Below are 27,232 nucleotides of genomic sequence, written 5' to 3' on the forward strand. Positions count from 1 at the left end.
ATATCTGTAACTAACCTTTTTGTCACCCTCAACACCCCTCACTAATCTTTATTGGAGCTGGGCTTCATCTGTGATTTTGTTCCTCTTTACCCAAATACTGCTTTTATGCTACCCTTCTGTGGCATGCCTGCCCATATTGTCATATCTTGTGTGCTCCCATTTCGCCCTTTTGTTCATTGAGAAATGTCCCACTTGGCCAGCTTGGTCTTCTGTTGAAATTTTGTATCTTCCTGCAGAAGAGAGTTCATGAGATCTCAGCAGTTGTCTCAAAATCATTCAGCTCTTTGGGGTACTCTTGTCTTTCATGGGTGCAATACCCTGAAGTGTTTTTATTTCATTATGCAGATGAGAAGAAAATTAGCGACAATTCAGAAGTGTAATATCTTAAAATATATGTAGAACATCTGTGTTCTTACATAGCTTTGATGGTTATCACATTCTTTCTTGTTCTGTTACTCATCTGTATAACATGCTGTTGAACCTCCAAGAAATTGTGGGATATCAAGGACAGCAGAGAAGAGAGATCAGAGAAGAGATCATGTCCAAGAAAATTGATTAAGTTACTGCAGTTTGTTTGTAAATCTCAGTGATTTGTTAACAGTGCTAGACTTAATTGTTGTTAAGAAACATACCTGTGAGCTTGAGGTTGAGTGCATTGATTGTGGGCAAGAAGCTAAAAGACTTTGCACTGGATAGATCATGTAAAAATCCAGTGGTTTTGTTTACTTGTTAATTCCTGATACAAAGCAATACATAGACCTAATAGGTTTATTCTGGACAATTCATAAAGTAGTGGATGGTATTACCTATAACTGCTTGGAACCATTTTTTCTAGATGTTTGGAAACTGGACCTTTGGAACACTGGTGTTTACTGTGCTTGTATTCACAGTTACATTGAAGGTAAGATATGCAGTATTTTATCCACTGAGACTTTCTTAGAGTTTGTTTTGTAATTGCTGCTTACTTAAATTGGTTTCTCTGTATGACCATACATTGGTCGTAATAATTTTAATTAGCTTAAATACAGATGTTGCTATCTGTGCCTTCTTAACTGTGCTCAAAATTAGAAAACATTTAAAATCTAATTCTGTATAGAATACAGAATACACCCTTTTTTCAAAGGGTGCTATTTTCCAACTTCTGCTGAGCTTTCTGTTGCTTCCAGATAGTAATAACACCAGTTATTCTCATTTGGTTTTTTTCAGCTTGCACTAGATACACACTATTGGACGTGGATAAATCACTTCATGATCTGGGGATCACTGGTCTTCTACATGATCTTTTCTCTGCTCTGGGGAGGAATCATTTGGTATGAACCCGAATATATATTGCATCGCAAATGGTTTTTTTTCAGAAACAGTTGTTACTGAGTTGTTACATATTTCACTTTTTTGTCCCAGACAGAATTAAATTTAGCTTTTAGGTATTCCAGAACTCCCAATTGGGAGTTTTTTAAGAGCTTGGGAGGGAGGACTGCATGGTATTCCTATGGCATGGAACATGAGAGTAAGGCAGTTCTCTCTAGTCAGTGAATTTTTAGATCTCTTTTTGAGAAATCTGGGATCGGTGAAGTCCCACAAACTGGAAAGTTGAAACTGAAGTATCATTGTCACAATTTTTATATTTAACATATGCCAGTCTTTCTTTTGTGTATTGAAGAGTAATATCTGTTTATCTTTTTTCTACTAGGCCTTTTTTCAATTATCAGAGGATGTATTATGTGTTCATGCAAATGCTGTCTAGTGGCCCGGCTTGGCTGTGTATAATTCTGCTCATAACTGTCAGCCTTCTTCCAGATGTTCTCAAGAAGGTCTTGTGCAGAGAGATGTGGCCTACAGCAGCAGAAAGAATCCAGGTAAAAATATTTTTTTTCTTGTGAAGTTAGGTTTTTGTATCAAAAGTCTCCAATAATTTTAAGGTTAGAGACAGATTAGAACAGAGGTTACCCACCTGTCATCTGTATCACTTCTGAGCAGTACAGTGAAAGATGCTGCCTATTAGTTACGTGGTGGTATTTACTTGAGCCCTGGGGGAAACCCTGTGCCTCTGTACCAGCAACCACAGGGAAATCAGAGGATCACAGTGGTGGGAGACGGGTACATGGCTCAACATGAGTCCTGATTTGGAGAGAAGGGCAAAGGGATTGAAATCTCCATGAGGGGTAGATAGGAGACACTTACCTAGGCCTGGACAGCAGTTCTCCTGCTGTTGTGGAGTAATCAGAGGCACTGCCCACACCCCTGAACTGAACTTACTGTATTTTATACCAAGCCATTTTACTGCATAAGTGAAACTCTAATGTGGACATTGTAGCATTTACCATGAAAGCTGAGCATAATTGTCTAAAATGGAAAACTAGCTAAAAAAAGCTAAGCTCATAATAAAACCAGTAGGAAGGGACCATGTGCTTTTATTGAAATCTCCTTTAAAGCAGGGATTTGCACATGCAGTTGCAGTTCTATACCAAAGGACTCTACAACTGTATGTGTGTTTATTATTGAACAAATCTAGAATTTATACACTTAAAATAAATGTGATTAATATATAGTATGTTGTTAAGGAATATGTTGTAAACTCATGCCAACATTGATACTGCATGATCTGTGCAATAAAATCCTTTCTTAGCAAGCTATTTTATACTGATGCTGTGCCTCTTACTAAAACACGTGTATTAAAACATTCATATTCTATTGTCACAGTTTAACACAGGGCCAGCAATTAATAATTTTTTCCTCTTTTATATTTCAACTTACATTTTGCCTATTCTGGTAACATTTTTTCTACATAAATGTGTGTTGCTGTGCCAATGGGAAGAGTATTTTAAAATCTGTTGTCTCCCTTTTTCTGATCAGCCCAAAGTGAGAAACTAGTGTGTAAATACATGCTGAAAGGGAAACCAGGTTCTGTGGAACTCATAGTACTATTCTAGGACCAGCAAACCAACCTCAATAAAAAATGTTACCGGTATTTTTGACCCAAACAAACTTTAAAGTATATGTTAGAAGGTAAGGGACAGTAGAGGTGTTGAACCAGAAAATTAATGTTATTGTTGTTGGCCTTTTCAGCCCATCAAACATTACTGTTATGTTAAAATAATGTGTTACCACTGAAAGTGTGTGTAGTGATTAGTTAGCATTTTGATGTTTATTTGAGAAGATACTTTGCATTAACAGGAAAGGAATAAAGGAAAGTAAAATTTCCCCTTTGGCAAAGGTAATAAATTCTTACATCGTATCTGCCAAGTAAAAGTCCTTCCCGTTGCTTAATATTCCTTTAATACCTCAAAAGTTGTGAAAAGGCCCCACTCCAGGAGGATGGAAAAGAATAAAACATAGCAGAAAAGCATTCCTAGGCAGGTCAGCATTTAGTGTCTTTCTGTTTCAGTATCTTTAATAGAGGTCTCTCTGCCATGTATGTTCCTTGTTGAAGAAATTGATCTCAGGATAGGTTCTGCATGCTTAATTTAAAATCTAAAGAGGGAGAACGAGGATATGGGTTAATTCAAAGCACAAGCTAGCAAAAAAAAAGCCCCAAACAAAGGTATTACTGCATTTCATACTGACATTGTATGTTAATGCTGGAAAGCAAATAAATTGTAAAGCACAGTTTGGGCTTAACAGCTGCAGTGTTCATTTTTTAATATTTAGTAGAAAATCTTTGACTTTTAACCAGATATATCCCTTGTGTTTCTTCTTTCCTCTCTTTGTTTCTTCCTGTCTTCCAATCTGCTTTACCTAAATAACTGCTACCTTGCTTTAAACATAAATGATGTGCACGTTGCTTCCTACAATCTTCTGGGGAAATCAGACTAAACATCAGTGCCTTTCTGTTGAGCAGTCCACCATCTTTATGCTTTCTCAGACTTCAAGCAGTCTAAGTTTCTAATGGAACAAAAGGTGACTTTTTTCTGCCTTTCTGCATGCTTGGCCATTTCATTCAAAGGACAGTAAAAAGTTTGTCATCAGAAGTTATTTACCATACTCATTGTCTCAATTTTGATTCATAGCAACTATATTTTGAAGAAGAATATCTTTAATATCATTTATCCTTCTTCTATTTGTTTATCTCAAAGATTCTGTGAATCAATGTCACAATCTGTCACTATCACTACCATTTTTGTTACTGTTGTTACTGAATTTTACATAATGTTTTTCTGCCTCCGATATCTAAGATTCTTAGATACTAATTTTACTCATTGGTCTATCTGTAGGTGAATTCATGTCATGCTTACAGTGTACGTGACTAAATGGAATAGTTGCCACACAAAGAAGTGATAGTTCTGATTATGCTGTTGTTACTAATGCAAGACAGAAAATGTGGTACTGGGATCCATTCAAGCAGTCTTTGGAATGTATTAGCATATTTGCTCTGCTGTGATAGAAGAAAGCCCAACTTCTTATTAATAAGTTACTGCCAGCATACATTTTGAAACTGATGTTTCTTTATATTCCATTTTATCAAATTTTGTGCTCTTTCTAGAAAGAAAACAACTCAAGATCCAGAAGTGTATGACATTTAATTTTATATAAAAGTAGAAGAAATGCTAGTAAATCTTGACTTCTCTACAGTCTGCTAGAACACTCCATTTGTCCTAATATTAGGAGACTTGGTTTCCATTGCAGATTTTGCATCTTTATTTCTTAATAAAATACATTTCCTCTTTCTTTCCCCCTTCAAAAATGTACAGTCCATAAAAATTATTGTAATTATGTAAACCAGAGGGAAAAGACACTAATTGTTTCTCACTATTAAAAATTCTGGCTAAAATTGGCTTTTAAGTGCCTTAGGACTGAAATGTTAACCTTTTTTTAAAAAAACTTACTGCATTCCTATAAGCTATATTCCTTTCTTTGTAATAAAAGGGCTTCTGGAACAACTGAAAAGATTAACATAGGACTAGCAGCCACCTCCCAGCTGATTAATTTAGTTCTCATCAGGCTGTAAGAGCACATAAAGCTTTTGAAGCAATTCTTATGCTTCTAAATTTTTCAATTATTTGAGTCACTTTGGTGTGTAGTGGGTGATTATTTACCATCATTAATTCAGAGGTTTTTAAACATTCCAGATCTGTTTCTGCTTTTATTTGAGAGAGCTTTTCAGTGATATTTATACACACGCACACACATGTGTGTATACACATATGTATATGTATAGACAAGTATATGTATATATATGTGCATGTCTATTTATATATATATATATATATATAAACATATGAACTGTTGTATTTCTTGGCCTAAAACATTAATTTCCAAAAGCTTTGGAGGAATCTGTTGGCTTTTTGGTAATTTCAGTCAAAATCTTCTCATGTCTCATACATGTCCCAGTGACTCCCTGGCTTACTGAAACAAGCTGAATTTTATGCTTTCACTGGAAGTCGTGCAGCTGTGAGGTTTCTTTCAGCCTTTTAAAAACCAACAGGGTATTTTTTTTTACATATAGAGTCTACATTAGTTGATTATATTTGTCTTTATTCTTCTTTCATTAATACCAGAAGCTCGGCAGCTCTGTTATGGAAAATACAAATTCACTTTAAATTATCCTCTTTACATTTTTGTAATTGTCACTTAAATTGACAGTGTTTAAGCAATCCCAAATATTTTGTAGCTGAAATGTCAGGTGTTTTATTCTGAGCTGTAAATAACTTCTGACCTTTCATTCCTTTTTAAGACATATTTTTGGTTTTCTCTGTGCTTCTGACTGATAGGTTTTTTTCCTTCACTTTCACTTCAGTCACAAGATCAGCCCATCAGCCTTTTTATGAGATCTCTACCCTTTGCTGCGCTTGGGGAAACCCAAAGTGGTACTTTTGCCTGGGGAAGCCTCTCTGGGGATTCATCATTCTTCTGTTCCTCAATGGCTTAGCTGCTGCTGAACAACTGCACAGTGCTCTTAGAAAACTGGTCACCAGCAAACTTTTGCCTTTGTCATGTGTTGGGCTCCTCTTCTGTGGAAAACAAAGAAATGGATCTTGCTGTTGCAGTGTTTGAATCCCTTGGAAGAAGTTACCTTGGTAACTCCCCCGCCCTCTCTCCCTGGGATGTAATTACTAAGCTGCAAGTCAGTGTCCATTAGCCCTGGCCCCATCACCTCCCAGTGTAGCACTCCCTTCAATGCACCAGTTGCTCTGGGGAGTAGTGAAGCGGGACATCCGCTCCTTAATTTGGAATCAATTTGGCCTCGTCATATCATGGGGACCTCTCCCATTCAGTGCAGGTCAGAGGTACAGGTACAGTCAGAGGGGCAGGACACACAGCCCACAGTATTTAGTCATGCTACTGTTAAGTGTTTTTGAGAGTAATTAAGGATTTTTAAGACAGTTTGAAATGGAATTTAAAAAATCCTCAGAGTGGCTCAAAGGATTAACCTCAGGATCAAGTAATAGAAACCTTATTTTACACTGGATAACCTTTCCATTTTAAATCTGTCATAAAATCCGTCACTTGCAACAGTTACATTTGTACCAAATGGTACAATTCATTCACGTTTCTCTTGTATTCGGCAAGAGTCTCACTGTTTTTCCTCATCCTTGCAGAAGAGTATGAGACATAAAACAGCCCTTAACGCACTGGCGAACAGCGATGGGCCACTTCTTGAAGGAAATCTTTCAGCTTCCGAGCCATAATTAGATCAAAGCTAGGTAACAGTACTGTACGTGTTGCCAGTTTGGATTAATTTCTGTTGCTGAACTGTGCTACTACAAATCAACTGTTTCCTCCAGAGTTTTTGATGTACTTTATCAATATTGATACATAATTGTTATGTTTTACTTGGAGAACCTAATTTATGCAAGAGATGTTTCATGCCACAGGTAAGATCTTTTTGTCTCAGACACTTCCTCCTTTAAGGCAAAGAGCAGATCAATATACCCATATTAAAGTCCTATAAATACATTGTGTTATATGTAGGTGTTTGTGACATGTCTTGTGTAAGAACTGCAGTCGTTACTGCAGAGTGTACTCGCATTACACCACGGTGTAGCATGAAGTCAGAAGTAATTCTCAGACATTAGTAGTTTACCCATCATCTCTCATGCTTTTGAATACATATATAGCCCAAATGCAGACAGATAACCATGGAAAAGGAAGTGAGTTCCTTGTGAATAGGACCTTGAGTCAAGATGCCGTGTATCTGGCAGTATCTACCAGAGTAATGTATTCTGTGTAGACCAGTGTGTTGCTGCATTGCTGCCTCGCATCAAGAGAGAGCTGTGATAGCTTTGCAAAACACCCAAGACAGCAACATGAGTGGTGAGCTCCTAAATCCTCCAAACATTAGGGAAACAAAACGAAGTTCTCTTCTTTACATCATCCCCTTGCCACAGCACTGATTACGTGAACAAGTGTAAGTAAGCAGATACACTTTTAACTCAAATACATTCCTGCCTGGATGCTGTATCTGCTCCAGTCCCTTCATTGCTCACCTGACCCCAAAAGCACCACATGACTAACTGTGTATGTGAAGGTGCAAAGTACCCATACGTGAAGAGAGGACAAATGCAGTGTAATGTGCCGGTGTGGGCTGCAGGGTTTCAAAGTAGTTGAGGGGTTCTTTAGATTTACTTTTAATGACTGCTGGACGAGTAGTAGTAGAAAACCCAGCTTTCTTAAGTAGCTTGGGGCATGGCAGATTGAAAGCTCTTGCCTTGGAGCTACATGTAGAAAAAAACATGGTTTTATTTTTAGAAATACGTATGGTAACTAAAATGCTTTCCAAAACAATGTCTACTACTCTGTTAGCTGATTATCTACATTCTTCTGGATTAATGTTAGTATTTGGTCTATATATGTGTTTAAAAGAATCCAAGCCTCACTGTTCACAAACAGTTTGGTATAGTTTGCTGACTTTTCCAAGAGCAACAGTTGTAAGAGAGCTTTCTAATTGCTCTTGGTTATGCAAGAGTAGTGTTTCAAGCCTGTGATTGGCATGAAAAGTGTAATATTAAATCTTGGTCAAGCTACATCATTAATATTTATGTTGTCATTTATTTATTTTTCCCCCTTTGCCTACTGTGCTGCTATTAACAGGGAAGGAAAGGGATGATTTAGAATAGAGGCGTAACTGGCTTATATAGCATTGCTGTAGAGAGTGTGCTTGATAACATTGATTTGAGTTATGCTTATAATACATTTATATCTTAAGTATTGTCACATAACCTCCATACCTCTATACCTGGAAATTATATATGCATTTAGTGAGAAGAATCAGGGGAAGGGCTGTGCTGATTTTCTTGTAGTTCATGCACATGTTCCAGGGTCTTGTCCGACAACCACAGTGTTACTGTACTAGACTTGAGTATTTCCTGAGTGGAAGTGCTGATTCTGCCAGAATGTGGAGTGATTATGTGGAACAGATAAATTTTAATGGAAAATTAGACCAAGATAGGACTGTGATGTGTAGCACAAATTGCCTGTATAGATGCTACATGTAAGCTAAGCGAGTCCAAAATAGATACTGCTTAGAAGTATAAAGCAAGCGCATCACACTTCGGGAACTTCCATCTTTTAGCACAAGACAACTATTAAGAATTTCCTGTCTTTGGAAGTCAAAGGCAAAGTACTTGAATCTATTCTGTCTTAAAATTCCCCAGCAGAAATTCTGACTAAAAAAAGTTCAGAGATAAAAAGATGTACCAGGAGAGATTGCAAAATGAAATATAAACCTGATTTCAAACAATTCAACTTGAAAGCAGTCTTCTGTGTCATCATCTGTTCTCAAAAGAGCCCATTATCAGGTTTAGAGATTATATGTAAAATTATGCCTGGTTCTGTAGGTCTTTATATATAATTAATCATGTTGAAAGTGGATGATTGCTCAACAACATATGAGGGGTTATACCTTCACATGAAACAAATAGCTAGAGTGGTGATTTAGGTATTATTATACCAAGGGCACAATGGCCCTGTGAAAGAACACAGCTGTAGACTTCTAGCTCCAAATTCCTCTATTTACTGTGTGTTTGTTTTGTTGTTGTTTTTTTTCCTTTTGACAGAATGCATCGAGGCACTGTCAGGAGCACATCTCAGAATTCACACCTCTTGCCTGTCTGAAGAGCCCAAGATACAGGAGCAGTGACTGCAGCAATTCCCCAGCAAGAAGGTCTAATTCTCATTCTAAAAAAATGATGTTTACGCACTGGAGAGGCATTGATTATTCAGTACTTCCATCTGTCTTTGGCTATTCAAATAAGCATTGCCGTTCCAGTGCAGGCTACCGCTACAGTGGGTCAGGTTTGGAAACGTCTGTATGACAAAACACCAAGTCAAGCCTTTAAAAACTGTATTTTTGTTTAGTTCTTTTTTTAGGAAACAAAGATGTCACAGAAATATATTGAACTATTTGTGGCTTTTGCTGTCTGAGGTAATGTTCAGACAAACAGGATCAACAGTTAGAAGTACAAACCCTTCCAGGCCAATAGGCCTCTTTTTGTGTTTTGAACTACTGGAGCAATGAACAATCTGCACAGTCTGGTACTGTGAGACTGGTAGCATTAAAAATTCTCTTCATCCTGTGTCAAGATTTTTGTGCATTTACTGCTTCTGTCATCTTTAGTAATTTTCTTTGTTACTTGAAGTGTATAGTTTCAGTCAGTGACTTACATTTTGAGATCAACAGTTTTAATTTTCAGCCAGAAGCAATGACCTCAGTTATCTCCAATGAAAGTCTCCTAAAGCATATTTAACAAGTGCTGTTTCTGATTTTCCTGTCCTTTTTCTTTCTTTGTTCTTTCTGTAGAACAAACTGGTGTTTCCTCTGTGCAAATCTGCTTTCAAGAAACACTCTCTAATGTTCACTTCCTTGTAAGTGGCCAAATCAGGGCTGTGTCTGGTTTTCAGTTAGTTTTCCCTTGTAGAAGGATAGGCAAAACCTTGTGTAGAGTATGTACACACTATATGAAGTTAAGTTGGCTGTTAGATAGGTAAATATAATCTATGTTGGTATCTACTCAAAAATTGAATGTAAGCATTTTGCCTAAAAGGCCTTTGTGAATTTGTCAAAGATGCAGATTACCTGTGATTGTAAAATATGCATAGCAGAAAGTACTATATAGGAAACCTTTTTTGACACATTTTGTCTCTTAAAAGAAGAAAGGCTGTTTTTCCAAATAAGTGTCTTTTACTATCTGGATTCACCCCCTTAATTTTGATTTTTTTTTTTATGTGTGTCTTGTTAAATCCTGGCTAATGGGCTTAGCAGACATATTACAAAGCACACAACTGTTACCTTTTGCAAGCAAACCACCAGGTGGCACACGCCTGTTTACTAATAGTAGTGATATGGGAACTAGTTTCACGGTAAGGGTTCTGTTTGAATTACTTTAAGAATGACAGCCAACTTGCACTTCTGTTTCTCTGCTGTATTTCTGTTACCTTGCACTAATTCAACTATTAGCTGTGTCCTTGTCTTGTTTCTTTAGTCCAGTGTTTTATTTTGGGGTGCAAAAATACCTGAAAGACTAATCTGATTTCGGACAGTTTCAGCCTGGTGGTTAGAACTGGTTAAAAACTGTAGTCATTAAATACATCTGGGAGGACATTAGCTAAAAGTTTATTTCAATGTGAAAACAAAATATTTGGAATCAGAGCTGCAGCCTTTATTGGAAGACCTGGCCAAGACATTGTTAGTTGTCTTTTGAACAGACTAGGGTGGTAGAAAAAACTATTTCCCTACTTATGTTTAAAAAAAACAAAAAGGGGAAAAAAAAAAAGAAAAAAAGGCAAAATAGTTTACTTACTAGTTTTAAAAAAATCAACTTACTAGAAAATGTTCCTCACAATATTCTGAGTGGTAGTGAAATAAATGCCCTGGGACAAGCAGAGATTGTAAAGTGAGTTGTGAAATTTTCAGTATACCAAAGATAGAGGATTTTTAAAAGCCTACTGGTGAGCACCACAGATGAAGGTATTTTTACTATTTAACATGTAGCACTTTTAAGTTTCAAAGAACGTCCTCATCAAAGTAACATTTTGAAATACGTACATATGTGTGTGGTTGTGGGTGTGTGTACATTTACTTGCCATTGCAGACTTGAATGTTGGTCAGTTAGAACCGTCCCCTACATAAAACACTGGTGTATATATTTTTAAAAAGTTATTATGGGTATAAATTTTATACCAGTAGCAGTGACAAATTTCTTGTGTGTAGTTAACAAATTATTTGTAATGTATTTTTTAGAAAACTTAAAATTGCCTTTGCACTGAAATATTTTTCATACTGTAGCTATTTATAAATCTGTTTTACGCATACATTTGTTAACACACCATTTCTATTTTTTTTAAGTACATGTTTTGAAGGCTTTTTTTATACCTATGAGTTTTGGCCACTTCAATTCAGCTTAGAGTGGAGCTGTGGCTGAATGTTAAAATTCTAATGAATGTCAAATTAGAAATACAAGTCTATTGCTCTGTCAGCCTCACCCGAACTACTGTCTTTTTGTTGGTATTTGTGATAGTGGCGATTAGAGCGCTGTACTTTCGGTGCTATACTATTACTGCTAGCTTTTTTACTCTGTAAAGCCTCCTGCTTTTTTACTTTTCTGAGTTCCATCTTTTAGCCTTAAATAAGGAGATTTTTGCTTGATGTTTTTGAAAATGCTGCATTCCTGTTCTGCCTACTAATAAAACAGTTCGTTGCAAACTTCATGTAGCCCTGCACCTAGAAGTTACTGACAGTGTTGTTCAGGCTGAAACACCTATGCATGGAAAATTTTAGTTAAACATGTCATTTTTTGGAGGAGAAAGAATACTTGAATTTAAGTGTAAGTGTAAGTTTTTGCTTTGATTTAGCAATACTTTTACCTTTAAAAGTTGGTAGATTGTTTGCTAAAATAGACCGTTTAATGGATAAAACCATAAACCATCAACTGGGTTTCACTTGATGTGCATTTGCTTCAGTCCCTGTTACTGTTGCCATGCAGACCTAGTCCACTGCAGCAGGTGTTAACTTGGAGTTTCATTGTAAATGGATCAGACGATGCAAAGATGAAAAACTAGTAGTTAGATCAAAGTGCATTAGAATGTTTTATTATGAATGAGACACTGAAAAGAGACAGATTTTTAAGTTTAAAAGAAAAAAATTTAAAAAATAAAGGGGGAAAGTATAAAAATCTATGTAACTTCCTAACTTGTCTTGTTTAAATTGTTGCAGCTTTAACAGCCTAGTGTCTCCATATCTGCTTCCATAAATGTCTTGAACCTGGTAAGCACTAACCAAATGTATGTGAAGACTTAGAAAGTACTTCAGGCTTTTCAGCCACTGAAGTTCATATATCCCTGCAGTGGCTTGTGGCAAAAAAATCATTTTTGTTTTACCATGTACAATAATTGTTTGTCCAGCCACTTAATGTAAAAGCTTACAGTTTACTTGCTTGCATTAGCCTGTTTGTCTTGAACCCACCTGGCTTACAAATATAAAAGGAAAAAAAATAGCTTAATTCAACAAATGCACTACTTTTCATTTGGAAGCCAGTGGGATCATTGTGCTCATGCTACTGTCTCTGTTAAAAAAAGCTTTAATGGAAATTTGTGAGAGTATTATGGAAGCGAAAATGTACATGATTCTACTTTGGATAATAATCTTAAAGTCATTTTATAGAGCTTTAATTTTTTACCTTATGAAAATTCACAGAATTTTAATCTGCATTGTCTCTGACATAAATTCTGTGCTATGTACACATTGCATTTTAAATATCCTTTAATGATCTAATTTAAAGTAGAATCTGCGAAAGTTGCTGTATGGGGGCTGGAGGGTAGTTATCCGTGCATTAAACATTAAAGATGTCTGTAGTTATCAGCACCAAATACTGACACTTAATTGTACAATTATAGGTGCATTTATTTGAAAATAAATCAGCCTTCAAATCTAATGTTTAGATTATCCTGTACCACTTCATTTCTTTAATTTGAAGAGTCAGTGTGTGAATACATTACTGTAAAGTTTCTTTTCAGTGCTATTTTAAACTCTTAATTTCTGTAGAATACCAAATATGACTTATTTATATTCGGTCACATTTTAGATCCTTACATAGAATATATAAGCAGGAGCCATGAATCTGCTTGCAATAAATATAAACAGTCAAGATTGGTTTAAGTTTGCTCACAAGTAATTAAAATAATTCTAGTATGAATATGAGAAGATTTCATATTACTCTGTAATAAAATGTAAGTAGATAACAGAAAATTTAATGACTGTTTGATTCTGTTACTGAATATGCTTGTAGTCACATTTGCTTTCAGAGAGCATATATCAGAATCACAAAATCACTTAGGTTGGAAAAGAACTTCAAGAACATTAATGCTACTCTACCAAGTCCAGCATTAAGCCATATTCCCAGGCACCACATCTAGATGACTTTTAAACACATCCAGGGGTGGTGACTCAACTAACTTTCTACAAAAGCAAGCTAACAAAGGGGAAGTTCAGGGAGGGCTGGACATGAACACTGAGTGGGGCTTGTTGCAAAGCTAATAGAAATGGGTACCAGTCAGGAGAGCTTTGCTTCTCCTGCACAGGTTGGCTAAGTGCTGAAGTTCTTTCCAAACTCAACTCAAATGCTACACATGAGAAGATTTGCATTTCTTTATGGTTCTACTGTGTGGGGTACCCAGAGCTAGTTCTCCTTTCTTTTGAAATGCTGGCAATTTAAATAAACTGAATTTAAAGTGGAAGCAATGTTCTTTGCCATCTGAGTTGGCAGCAGTGTTCACAGATTCTTACCAAAGAGGCTGAGTGCACACAAATACTATCATTATCTTTCATTTGGTGGTAACATTTTATGAGACTTCCTGTAGTTTCAGAACTATTACAGACTATACAGTACCTTGACACAGTCAGACTGAAGGTATCCTAGATACCCTCTACAAAGCAAGTCAAAGCATTAGGTTTGGTGCCCTCCTCTTTCCTCAGTCTATGTGGATTGCTTAGGCACTTTCTATATTGGTATCACACTTGCCATAATAAAGATTTCAGATTAATGGTTTTGTATTTATATGAACTTTTTATCCAAACAGTACAAGCGTATTGTACTCCCTTTTGTATGTCAAGAAATGTTGTGTTCAAATGAATGAGCTTCTGGAGAAGCTGGTTCAAGGGGAAATGATAAATATGGAAGATGTTTTTCTTTTTGTTCATGCAATGAACAAAAAAAAATGCATGAATTGCAATGAGAAATAAATATTAAATTGAAAGTGTTTTTTTTTTTTTTTAATGTGATGATGCACCTGGATTTCATGAGAAACACAATAGAAAGAGAAACAGATTACCTCCTAAATTTTCAACTTCATATTTTGCATGTAAAAACATGTTTATTTAAAGGAAAAAATGATACAAAGTCAGTGGTTCCTGAACAATATTCTGAACTGAATACTGTTTTCCTTATGCTCTTTTAGTAAGTTACATTGTAGAATTCATTGAAAACTGTTTCTTACACGCTACAATAAGAATACTTTTTTTTTGCAATATATCCAATACTGCTGTATAAAATTTTCCCTAAAGATATTTTAATATTAAGTGTGAAATAGGTTGGGGACAGACTGAAGTTTCTTGGGTTTTTTTCTGCATGTTCTCATTTCCTCAGGTGAGACTCTACAGGAATTTAGAAATAGTAATTGGCCATTGTAATAAAGCTTTGTTGCTGTTTGTTTCCATTACACATACTTACAAGTCTTTGAATTTTAATTTCATTCAAATGCTGAAGCAGACATTGTAGCCATTCAAAGGCTGCATTTACACTGTGAAGTGATAGGACAGGGATACAAATAAATATAGCCATTAATTAATTTCATTATACAGAATAGTTTTTCAGATGCCTGATGTCCCCCATTTAGGTTTAGATGTGTTTATTGAAAAATTACAGTGAGTGATTAGTTATTTTTTAACTGGTGAGTCTGCAGTAAATTAATAGTGGAGACTCTTAATAATTTAAGTATTTATTTTCCTTTTAAAGAAGAGAAGTAGGAGTAGTATTCGATTTTAAACCACCAAAAGGCTTCTTGTTGTTTTGGTTAAGAAATTGCATAGTACATTAAGTTTTTAAAAATACATCTGATGCAGTGTCCTGCTAGGTTTAGAGGCTCCCTATTCAGATTGTGTCAGGAAAAACTTTTTAACATCCAGTCTCCTTGTTTAATGTGAGAAAAACCGACGTGCTGCTTGTTCCTAACAAGGAAAGCAATGTTAATAACACATCAACACTTCCCTTGAGATTTTAAACTTAATTTGTAAAGCTACTTCACACTGAAATGTTAACCAAATTTGAAAGCTAGATCTTGCAAACTAATAGACACTGAGTTTTAGAAAAGGAAAACACATCCTGGTCCAAGCTTCAAGACCATCACGTGGTATGCTTTTATTTCAGAAAATACTTCCAACCAAGTAGCTCGCGTGGAAGAGTATTCTTCTAGGAAGGGCTGAGCAGCTTGCTTCTAAGAGGATTATAAACTGCGTAGCTAGAGAAAGTTGTCAATATGAATTAGGTTGAAGTCTGTTTATTCCCAGTTACGAAGAGGTACTGTGTTCCCTTTTATTCTGCTAAAATTACAGCTCAGAAAGACCTCACCTCCTAAGGGATTTTAGGCATAAGTTGACAAAGCTTAACACTAATGCAGTGATACAGCACCGTATGTTGGGATTCATTTGGCTTTTAAGTGACTTCTTAGAAAGTCAAAATTAGGTATTAATTTGAGCCTAAAAGCAGTGCTTGTGCATTATTTGGCTAAAAGAAACTGGTCCAGATAGAAAAAAGGCTGAAGATCATTCTATTGTGGCCAGTACTGCAACGTGAGTCAGGCTTTTCCCTCTATCCTTTTGGATAAAGCCCACAGCAGATGATTTGGAATCCACCTTCCTTGGAGGCCCTGGACTTCAGCATACTTATGAGAAATGCCCAGCTGTCTGATACCTTCTAACCTCACTAGGTGTTTATTAGAGCAGCAGCACAGGAAGTGTGCTTGCATCCATTGTATGTGTCCAGAACAACCTATGTTTGAGTCCAAGATGATCTATCTCACTCCTAGGTAGTACCAGTCTATGTCTAACATAGCAGGTACTTACTGCAAACACTTAGCTGTTGGACATAATTCTGGGACTTAATTTAAAATCTACTTTTTAAGATTTTTTTTTTACTCAACAAGTATTCTATTCAGTTACTTCTGCTTTCCATTCTGAAAACAGCAGAACAAGGAAATAAAAATTCACAGCATTATAACTTAACCTTAAAATTAGAGTAAAGCTGATCAGTTTCACCCCCTGCCCTGCCACATTGTTTATTGTCTTAAAATCATCTTGGTCTTCTAGTTACATGTCGTACCAGGAACTTTTACTAGCAGCTAAAAAGCTCTGTACAACCATAACATAAACCTTTGGAGAACATTTTTCTTAAAATGAGATTTTACTCCTAAAGCTGATTGTTAAGTTGAAGTCATTGTACACAATTTACAGTCTTTTGCTGCCATCTTCACAGAAAAGCTGTGTTTGTGGTATTCCATCAAAGAGCTTTTTAATATGCAGCAATTAAAAAGATTCTGTAAATCTTAGTACCAAAGCTGGGTAAGTCAGCTGACCTAAGTTTACTAAGTCCCGCTACAGCCATTTCAAGAGAATTTAAGTTCTTTGTTTTGGGTAAGGGGTTTTTTTGTTGGGTTTGTTTGTTTGTTTGTTTGTTGAGGTCTCTAATTTTGTTTCCTTGTCATAAAAAAACCCTCCCAGTCTCTCTCATGTAAAATGTGAGCAGCTCATGGAATCATAGAATATCCCGAGTTGGAAGGAATCCATGAGGATCACTGAGTCCAACTCCTCACTCCAGCCAGCGCAACCCGAAAGTTGAAACATAGTTCTAAGACTGTTGTCCAAATGCTTATGGGGTGCAAAGAAGCTTGGGGCCATGACCACTTCCCCAGGGAGCTTGTTCCAGTGTTTGACTACCCTCTCTGTGAAGAACTTTTTTCTAATGTCCAATCTGAACTTGCTCTAATGCAGCTTTCAGCCTTTCTCTGGCATCCTATCACCAGACAGCAGAGAGAACAGATAAGCTCCTCCCTCTCTGCTCCCCCTCTTGAGGTAGCTGTGGACATCAATGAGGTCATTCCTCAGGCTCTTCTAAGCTGAATGAACCAAGTATCCTCAGATGCTCCTCAGACATCATCCCCTCTAGTCCTCTCACCATCTTTGCTGCCATCCTTTAGACTTACTCTAATATTTTCACATCCTTCTTACATTGTGAGACCCAAAACTACCTGCAGGATTCAAGGGGAGGCCACAACAATGCTGCACTGTATGCAGCACAAGGTGCTTGACTGAGGGGTAAAGAAGAGTTTGAGGGAATTTGGAGAAGAGCAACTGCTTTGACCAGCCAGCAGGAAGAACTTCAGAAAGAGTGAACATACACAGTTAAGAGATAGTTAGCTGGCACACATACATTTGGGTAAGTAAAAAATGTGCATATGCAAAAAAAAAAATCCCAAAAACAACCACCTGTAAGAAACTGAGTGTTGTCCATCTGAAGAGTTTGACTGGTTTCAGACTTCAATGCCTGTTCAACTCTGTTCTCCTAATAGGTAGGAAATGGGATACTTACGTTTACATCTCCCCTTTCTTGCCTCTTTCCTAGTTCCTGACATGCTGAGGCATCTCCCTATTTTAGCACTCCATTCTTTATTCTGGAAGAAGGAAACCATTCCTTCCACATTTGAGCAAAGTGTAGTCCCATACCTGGTAACAAGGGAGATCTCTCTTCTCCATGCTGTCTCAGAGAAGCATTCAGCAGGCAAACCAGCAGAGCTGAAGCGATGAGGTCACCACCACAATGGTTACTGCCTTGGTTACTTCTATCCAGGGAATATTTGAACATGTGCACGCAAACACCACACCCCCAGTGTGAATTTCACACGGGAGATCATCTCCCTTGCCTTCGTCCTGTATACAGCTCTCTCCCCTTTTCCAGGTCTCTTTCTAAGCAAATTAAGATTCAAAATAAGATCATTCATCCTTTTCTCTACTAAAATTGCTCATGTTTTGGAAGTTAACCCTCTCCCTGTTTAGTCTGTTTGTGCTAGTTGCTCCAAAAGAGTAATTGGTCTCATTGGACTTTTTAAAAAATATTTTTTTTTTCTTACAAGAAGTTGTGATTTTAAGGTATTGGGAAAAAGGAATTTTTAACCCACTGAGCATGTTGCAAACTACCTGTATCCTGCAGTTTTGGCCTGAGCGACACATTACCTGACCACTCACATGTTGGAGACCCTCTTGACCTATTCAAGACCCTGAATTTTTTTAAAGAATAACAGTGTTTGTAAGACAAGATAAAAGGTCCATTTTTATATATACCTCTAGATTTGAAGGTAACATAGCAAGGGTACAGCTATTTAAGTTCTAACACCCACACCCCCAAGGAACTTCCTATCTGTATCTGAAAGATACATTTCCCTTGTACTGATCTGATTCTGCATCAGTCATGACTATATTATGGCTTCACTAAGGGTGAGTCATGCCTGCCCAATCTGGTGGCCTTCTACAAGGCTACAGAGATGATGGATGGTGGCAGAGCAACTGATGTCATCTACCTGGATTTGTGCAAGGCGTTTGATACTGTCCCACATGACATCCTGGCCTCCAAACTGACAAGGCATGGATTTGACAGATGGACCACTCCGTGAATTAGAAATTGGCTGGATGGCCACACCCAGAGAGTTGTGGTCAATGGCTCCATGTCCAAATGGAGGCAGGTGACGAGTGGTGTCCCTCAGGGGTCAGTGCTGGGACCAATGCTGTTTAACATCTTTGTTGGAGACATGGACAGTGAGATTGAGCGTATCCTCAGCACATTTGCTGATGATACCAAGCTGTGTGGTGTGGCTGACACCCTAGAGGGAAGGGATGCCATCCAGAGGGACCTTGACAGGCTGGAGAGGTGGGGCCAGTGCCAACCTCATGAAGTTCAACAAGGCCAAGTGCAAGGTCCTGCACCTGGGTCAGCGCAACCCCAGGCACAAATACAGACTGGGGGAAGAATGGCTGGAGAGCAGCCCTGAGAAGGACTTGGGGGTGGTAGTTGATGAGAAGCTCAACATGAGCTGCTAGTATCCACTGGAGCCCAGAGACCCAACTGCATGCTGGGCTGCATCAAAAGAAGTGTGGCCAGCAGGGCCAGGGAGGTGATTCTGCCCCTCCACTCTGCTCTGGTGAGGCTGCAGCTGGAGTACTGTGTACAGTTCTGGTGCCCTCAGCACAAGGAAGATACAGGCCTGTTGGAGAGGGTCCAGAGAAAGGCCACCAAGATGATCAAAGGCCTGGAGCACCTCTGCTACGAAGACAGGATGAGAGAGCTGAGGCTGTTCAGCCTAGAGAAGAAAAGGCTCTGGGGAGACCTTATAGCAGCCTTCCAGTACTTGAAAGGGGCCTACAGAAAAGCTGGGAAGGGGCTTTTCATCAGAGAAGATAGTGATAGGAAAAGGGGTAATGGTTTTAAACTGAGAGAGGGGAGATTTAGGTTAGATATTAGGAAGAAATTCTTCACTATAAGGGTGGTGAGGAACTGGAATGGGTTGCCCAGGGAGGTTGTTGATGCCCCATCCCTGGAGGTTTTTAAGGCCAGGTTGGATGAAGTTTTGTGCAACCTGATCTAGTGGCAGGGTTCCCTGCTCATGGCAGGGGGGTTGGAACTTGATGATCTTTAAGGTCCCTTCCAACCTTAATGATTCTATGATTCTATATTCTTCAACTAACTTTGGGCAATATGCCACTACCCTGAGCCCATGAATCTTTCCATGGCAGCCTATCTGAATAATACTCATACACTCAACTTTGGCATCTTTTATTTCCAGATGTAGTTCATGAGAACCATCTGCCAACTCTTTATTTCTAAATATGTCTGAAATTGACACACAAAAAGTTGAGGGATGATATTAATTTCACTAGCAATTAATCTGGTCATTTGAGAAGTCTCCACCCTTACCCATTGTTTAAGAGCTGTTGCTGTTTTAGAACAGTAAATAATTGGTTTCTAGAAGGCACTTGTGTTTTTCATAAGGTTAATGTTCAACCACCCTAATAACTTTTTAACCAGTTCATGAAGATTTACAGTTTCCCCCACTTTTCCCAGAGATACAGATGTAACAATTCTGATTTATCATAATGAATTTTATATCCAGGTATCGAGCCAATACAGTATGTTTGGAATCCTGATCATTTAAGGAACAAAGTGGATGCTGAAGAGTCCAGTTGGCTGCTGCCAGGCACTATATTATAGAACCCATGGTCTTGTCTGTCTTCTCATCACCTATGTGTGGACACTACAGATACTATATTAAAATGTTGGCCTTGGAGTTAGAAAAGTATTACAGCAGCATAAAAATAAATTTCACTGATTCACAGTAGAGTTCAGACATCCTCTCACATGGACCAAGCTGTCAATCTGATGAATGTCCATTCTGAACACTTGCAGCAACTCATATTTTACCTTACTGTTTCACAGACATTTCATCTTACTGCCACATTACCCCACTCTTCTAATAGGGTTCAAGGTTTGCAAATCCATTTATTCTCTACCACTACACTGGATGTAGTCAAAACTAACATGCTTTTCCTTACTATTATTTTTAAATAAAGCCCATGTTTTTGTCCAGTCCCAAACATTTTCTTTCCTTAACTGTTAGGATTCTTCATTACATTTCAGCTGTTGCATGATGCACAGCCAAAAACTCTGACCTGCATTTCTTGCTTACTGCACAAGACAGCAGCACGTATGACTTTGAAATCCCCTCCTTACATACTGCAGACCAAAGCACACCATGTTTCCAGTTTCAGGAACTTTTCCACTTTACTCTCCCTCTCTGCCTCTTCTCTGCGTAAGCCAAAGCAGGAATTAAGTGGGAGCTGTGTATTTGAAAAACCAACATAAAAATACAAACCAAGAAGCCAAGCATGAGGTTCAGGTTCAGGCACTGACATTTGTGTACAATGCAGGTGTCTCAGCTCCCATTACAGCCAGCAGAAGATTCAGTGTTGGGAGGTGCACTGATAATAAGAACAAATAGTACCTACAACACATTTTTAATCATGGCATTCAGACAAGTCCTTTAGTATGTATTGCATTTTTTTGACAAACATTAAAAATGTATTTACTGTCTAACAGTACTGAATATAAGCACTGTGAGCTCTATTAACTATTTCAGTTCTTCTTTGAACTCATGGGAAAGCTATGAAAAATATCTACTGGGAGGGAAAGAAAACATACATGGCAAAGGCTGTTTTCCATCCATGTCCAAGAAAAAAAAAAAAAAAGACAAAATATTCTTAGTGCCTTCTGTCACTATGATAACATAGACACAGACACACAAAATTTGAAACATGATTAGTGAATGGCTCTTCACAAGCCATTAGCAGCACAGACTTGCAGTTTCATCCTCCCACGTGTTTTTTGTTGCTTGTGGCTGTGTCCCCAATACACAGATTAGGACTAATCTTATTTAGCTGACAAGGTCCGGATCTTGCAGCCTGAAGCTGTGAGGTTTTGTAGGACCTAAGCATCTTTAGAGTCCCAGATCTCTAGCCAGGCAATCTTCCTCCTTCTGTTTAGATATATTTCACACTCAGGGTTACAGGCAGATCTCCCTGTCCTCCCAACACCTTTAACAGCTGTGGGACTGTTAATAAGAGGCCTGGCCTGACTCATAACACTGAAAGGAAGGAAGGGAGGGAGGAGAGGAAAGAGAATCACATGCTCCATACATCACATATGGTTTACAGGCATTAGAAGTTGGAAGAGTCTGATTCTGTGCCAGCCACTGAGGAAAACAACAGGACAGATTTTCCATGGCCACTTCCAGCACAAATTTGCTAGAAATCTCACATATTTGCTAAATCAAGATAGAGGAAAATGCTTGCCCTGTAGAGAGATTTCCCTATGCCTGCAGGAAACCATGTTCTGCCTTGTGACAGGCCTTTGAGACTGTTGCTCAAAGAGAGCAATACCAGCTCTTGCGCTCTCTGGAAGTTCTGCCATGCAGGGTAGCTATGACAGGCACCAGCTGCATGAACACTGCCTGCACTGTGCTGCTAGTGCTTTCCACGTGGTGTTAGAATGAAAATGCACAGAAATACCCTTTCTGGATTTCAGAAGAGTTGAGTTTTTAACCTGCCTTTTTAGAACAATATAAATGAAGAGTCTCCCTCCCACATTACCTACAGTTTCCCATAGATCCTGCTCCTGTTGCTACAAACTTCCTAGTACCTTCCAATAGGAAGGTCTCACCAAAAGATTCCCTTTATCAGCTGATTTACTGGAAAGAATGTTCTTGCTGATTTATTAATTCCTCTCATATCTTACAAGACTGGAGTGTATCTTCACTTTAGGCTCAGGGAAGCATGGCTATAAATGGTTCAAGACTTACAATGAATGATTTAATCTTCAGACCCTGTGTCCCCTCACAAAGGTTGTGACAAATGCTTAAAAGGTCTCCCATTCTACTATCTGTTTTCTAAAGCCCAAGCCTGTACACTGCATATTGATCAAAATAAGTTCAGGAAGGGCATCAAAGGCACATTTTTTTCCTTGTAGCTAATTAGCTTTCTTCCTAATTAATGCACTTATTTGAGTGCCTTGTCTATTTGATTCCTCCCTAAGCCAGTTCTTTTCAACAAAATCCCATACTTTATGGCAATCATCCTGGGTTGTACCAAGAACTGTGGTAAGCACAAAAGGAGCATCCAGCTATAACAAGCTGAATCTTCAGCAGTGCCCTTTTGCTGAAATCTAACTTGCTATAGGCTAAATGGACTACTATGGGCTATGCTGGTATTAAGAATACAATAATTTAGGTTGGAAAAGACCTTTAAGATTGTTGAGCCCCACCATTAACCCAGCATTGCCAAGTCCATCACTAAACCATATCCCTAAGCACCACATCTACCTGTCGTTTAAATACCAGTTCCCTGGGCAGCCTGTTCCAGTGACTGACCACCTTTTCATCAGCTTTGTTGCCCTTCTCTGGACTCGCTCCAGCACCTCAATGTCCTTCTTGTAGTGAGGGGCCCAGAACTGAATGCAGTACTCAAGGTGCAACCTCACCTGTGCTGAGGACAGGAGGACAATCACGTCCCTAGTCCTGCTGGCCAAACTATTTCTAGTGCATTCAGCTTGAATTTTCAGCAATGGAATAACCCTGGGAATGGGTTATTCTATTATTTATGGAAAAACTGCTGCTATTTTTAGTGAGTTCTTAGGATTTTTATTAAGGTAAATATTTCATACCAGAGGAGGAGAAATTTCTGGAGATACTTTACACCATCAGAAAGCAGAGTATTATTGCACAGTGTCCCCTGAGCCTATTACTCATGTTTGTTAATGTTCACAGTGTAGTAAGAAGACAGGCTAGGTTCTCTAGTAACATATTTTCCCCACATCTTGCAAAAACATGGAATTGTGCAGCCTACCAATGGGATTCTCTAAAGTCTGGGCTCTTCCTATTCCCAGTTTATCAAATTTCTGTTATATTTGCCACTAATAAATCTTTCAACCCAGTGCTTTATTACACATATCTCAATTGCAGTGATTTTTTTTCTCAGACTGCTTTTGTTCTAATAAAAATTTTACAGCATTCACTAATTATTGCCACAAGTATAAAAAAAAAAGATAACTGTCAGTCTATTTTAAAAATATATTTTTTTAATTTCCTCTTCCCTGTGAACAATAATTACTATTTTATGCTCATCATGTTTCAAAAATCTTCCCAAAGTACCCTGGAGAACTTCTCCAAACAACAGCCTGTTATAACAGCCTCCAAATAACTGTGTGGTTTTTCTCAATAGATTACTATGATTTTACAGAGTTTGATTCTGCATAAGACACGGCTTAGGCAGGTTACTCAATAAAAATTGGTCTCAGCTATGGAGTAGACACAATTCACGTAATCTCTCCCTGAAAGAGATTGTTGTTATTCTGTAGCCCCTCTAGACTTCATAACTGGCAGAAACAGGTACAGCTCATACTAAGATCATACAAAGAGAACCTCTTCCTATAGCACAGTAATTATGCTCCCCCTTGTGAACTATGCGCATGTAGAATCACACCAGACCACACAGGGCACACAATAACAATTCCCTATTTAGATATCTTTGTACACCTCTCCTTACTCCTTACAATGTCGAGTAAACATGTATCCCAGAGTGTTCTTCTGGATACACTCGGCAACAGGCACAGGGCACTAGACAGGGAGAACTTAACTCCTGAACTGAAGGCCCTTGACTGAAAACGGCTGCCTGTCTTCCCAACCTGCCTCCCAAAGCAGAGCTATGCCACCAAGCCTCAAACACCTTCCTGAGTTTGTCCCTTCATATAATGCATTGTCTGTGCAATAGATAAGCACGTCCAGCACCTCAGCATTTGTCAGATCCTTCTGGGCTTTCTCATCCCACCTTTTGTTTGAGCCGAAAATATTTTTTAAAATTATAAATCATCAAAAACACCCCCACATTTACTTATAGCAGTTTCACACTGATGGGGGTGTGCTCCGTCGTACAATTTTTGCCAGAGCCATAAACTTGGTTGGTTCACAATTCTTATCAATCCCACCCTACTCTTCCTATTTAGGATGGATATCTTAAGATATCTCAGCCTCATTCCACCCCACTTCTACCTTCAGCTGTCATAATGTGAAAACACACATTTGCTCTACTGGCTTACTTACTTTCCTAAATTCCTCAGAACTCCTAAATGCCATCTGTTTTTCACATTTGCTTGAAACTTAACTGCTTCCCTGCTGAAATTCAACCCAGCTTCATGGCATAGCCAGAAAAGAGTATTTTCCATGAAATATAGCATTCTCATCAAAATATTGTATTCATGAATATATTTTATTTAATGCAGAAGAAGTAACACTAGTGAGGAAACAAAAGAGAGGCTATTCATAGTGAGATAAATTTCTTCCATAAATTCTATTACTACCAGTCAATTTAATCATGTCTTCTTTCAAGCAAAGATTTCTGCAGAAATCCTGCTTGATCAAAAAGTGCTCAGATCTTCTTGTCTGACTTCTCAATGCCTGAAACCAGTCAGTACCTAAGGTTCTGGTTTGACACAGAACACAGCAGGGATTGCAAAAGTAAAAAACCTCATGTTTCTACTAGCACATAAATCAGGTCAGGAACTGTCCTTTGGCACAGGAACCAGCTGGCACAACATGGCTTGCATATGCACAACTAAACTCTCTTATCTCCTGAAACAGGTCAGCTGGATGCAGACAGTCTGCTGGGAATGGCCCCTGGCCCACACCGACCCATGAGCTGTGCTGGCAATTGCTTCAGAGACTGATAGTTTGCTAGGAGAGAACCATGCTGGGGACACCATCACCAAGGCAGAGGATAACCATATGCTGCAGTTTGAGCCTGAGCTCTACCCCACTTTAGTTTATTGCTATAGGGGTAGTTCTAGGGATAGAGACCAAAAGTGCCTGCAACACAAAACAGAACTGAAATCGAAATTGTATGTTTTATCGATGTCTCCCTTATGCTTCACAGGCTCTTTTTCAAAGCTATTTTTACAGTATCTCCAAATAAAGGCATCCCCTCTGCTTCTTTATGTCATCATTAATTGGCCCTTTTCCCCAGACAACCAACACTGAAAAAGTTATTGTGAGGCACTGAAAAAAACCCAACAAAAAAGTGCAGGTTCAGAGAAATCACTACTCTCTATGGAGAGTTCCCTGTTTTGCAGAGGTGTCACTGGGTCACACTTTCCCATGGCATGCTGCAGCACAGGGTGTATCTCATGGAGAACAGAGCATGATTGCTGCTAAGGCGACGTGATCACCTGCTCACACCTCAGGTCTGTTTGACTTTTGTTTAAGATTAAGCTGCTGTAAGTCGCCACTAGATACCGAAACCTTGTCTCTGTAAGCCATTTCCTGACACTACCTTGGGTCACCGAGCTTTAAGAGAGAGCATTTCAGGTGATTAAGAGAAGTGTACACAGCATCTCTCTGTCATCTGATGCATTTCAAAAAATCAGATGCCTCTCACTCAAGAAAGTGCAAGAAACGCGTGGTGTTTCTTTGTCCTTGGTGCTGGAATATTCTTCCTGAAAAATCTGGTTCCTGAAACCTGTGGTTCAGTTATCACAAACATAAACCACCACTTTTGCAGCAGGGATGTAGAGAGTAGTGTGAAAGGCTGCTGATAACCCAAGAGGAGAAGGGACTGGAGAAGTCTTGGGTGCCTCCCCTGAAGCCCATGCCTTCTCTGTGGCTCCCATTTTCCACATGTTTATACATCCAACACGCTAAGGCACGTGCTGTGCACTGTTTTGCTCAGAGGCAAAGTTTTTACCACTCAGGGATACCCAAATAAGAAAGCAAATACCCATTGTCGGCCGGTTTGTTGTTTGTTGGGTTTTTTTTTTCATAGCGGGGAAACTGTCTAATTCACCTCTAGCAGTTCAATTGTCTGATGGAGATGGAAACAGAAAAGCGCCGTTATCTTTATATACACATTCAGGTAGAAGAACACAATAAAACGCCAAGGGCCAAACACGGACATACCAGGAAGGGCCAGAATGGAGCCTGTAAAACCTTCCCGTGGCTCACCCAGGCCATTCCTCTGTGCCACCGCTTTCAGCCACCCTAGTTTCGCAAAAGACGAGACGATGCTCCTACAGGTTGCAACCGCTTTCCTGGAAATACCCGCTTTTCCTAGAAAAAGGCACGTGAAGACCTTAACTCCGACACCTCTCCCTACCCACCCTCCGTAACCCGGGGCCCGTGGCTGCGAGGCGGCGGGTGCCTCCCCAGCCCTTTGCCGCCGGGTGGCTGAACCAGCCTCCCCGCGGGAGAGCCCGCCCCGGCCCCCTCCCCGCTCCGGAGCTCCGGCCCCAGCACGTACCTGCCGCCGAAGGAGAAGGGCAACCCCGCCCTCAGCTCAGCCCTCGCCCCGAAAGCCGCCCCCCTCCCCGAGGAACCGTTAGCGGCCGGGCTGGGCGGGGCGCCGAGGCAGGCTCCGCCGCCAGGGGGTCCCAACGGCCGCGGGGTCCCAACGGCCGCGGGGTCCCAACGGCCGCTCGCCCCTCTCCCCGCCTCGGGCCGGCCCCTGACGGGCGCGGCGTTACAGGTGCTCCGGGGGGCCCCGGGCGGAGGGCCGCTCCGCTTCGTTCCCCTTCCCCACCACCCCACCCCACACAAGGACCGGGAGCCGCCTCCCGCGGGAGCAGGCACGGGCAGGGGGTGCGGGTGCCCGGGAGCGGAGCGG

The 27,232-nt window shown here is 39.3% G+C and overlaps 1 protein-coding gene and 1 long non-coding RNA gene across 6 annotated transcripts in view; one reads left to right on the top strand and one right to left on the bottom strand.

The window, feature by feature from the left end:
- ATP11A (ATPase phospholipid transporting 11A) overlaps window positions 1-12,672 on the top strand; it is a 127,709-nt gene extending 115,037 nt beyond the window's left edge. For 2 of the 5 annotated variants that reach the window (XM_051617679.1, XM_051617687.1), the window contains 5 exons: window positions 836-901; window positions 1,207-1,310; window positions 1,691-1,856; window positions 3,809-3,897; window positions 8,994-9,027. In XM_051617679.1, the coding sequence (XP_051473639.1) occupies window positions 836-901; window positions 1,207-1,310; window positions 1,691-1,856; window positions 3,809-3,886 (414 nt within the window). In that variant the 3' untranslated portion in view covers window positions 3,887-3,897; window positions 8,994-9,027. Of the gene's footprint in view, window positions 1-835; window positions 902-1,206; window positions 1,311-1,690; window positions 1,857-3,808; window positions 3,898-8,993 lie in introns of all 5 variants that reach the window. The other 3 variants (XM_051617655.1, XM_051617669.1, XR_007889336.1) reach the window with 2 other exon arrangements.
- LOC127384006 (uncharacterized) lies at window positions 1,748-27,125 on the bottom strand. Its single transcript, XR_007889347.1, has 3 exons — window positions 26,870-27,125; window positions 26,530-26,679; window positions 1,748-1,833 (listed from the first exon to the last, which is right to left on the bottom strand). It is a non-coding gene; the product is annotated as an uncharacterized LOC127384006 (long non-coding RNA).
- Window positions 27,126-27,232: the final 107 nt, after the last annotated feature.

Source organism: Apus apus, chromosome 1, assembly GCF_020740795.1.
Source record: "Apus apus isolate bApuApu2 chromosome 1, bApuApu2.pri.cur, whole genome shotgun sequence".
NCBI lineage: Eukaryota > Metazoa > Chordata > Aves > Apodiformes > Apodidae > Apus > Apus apus.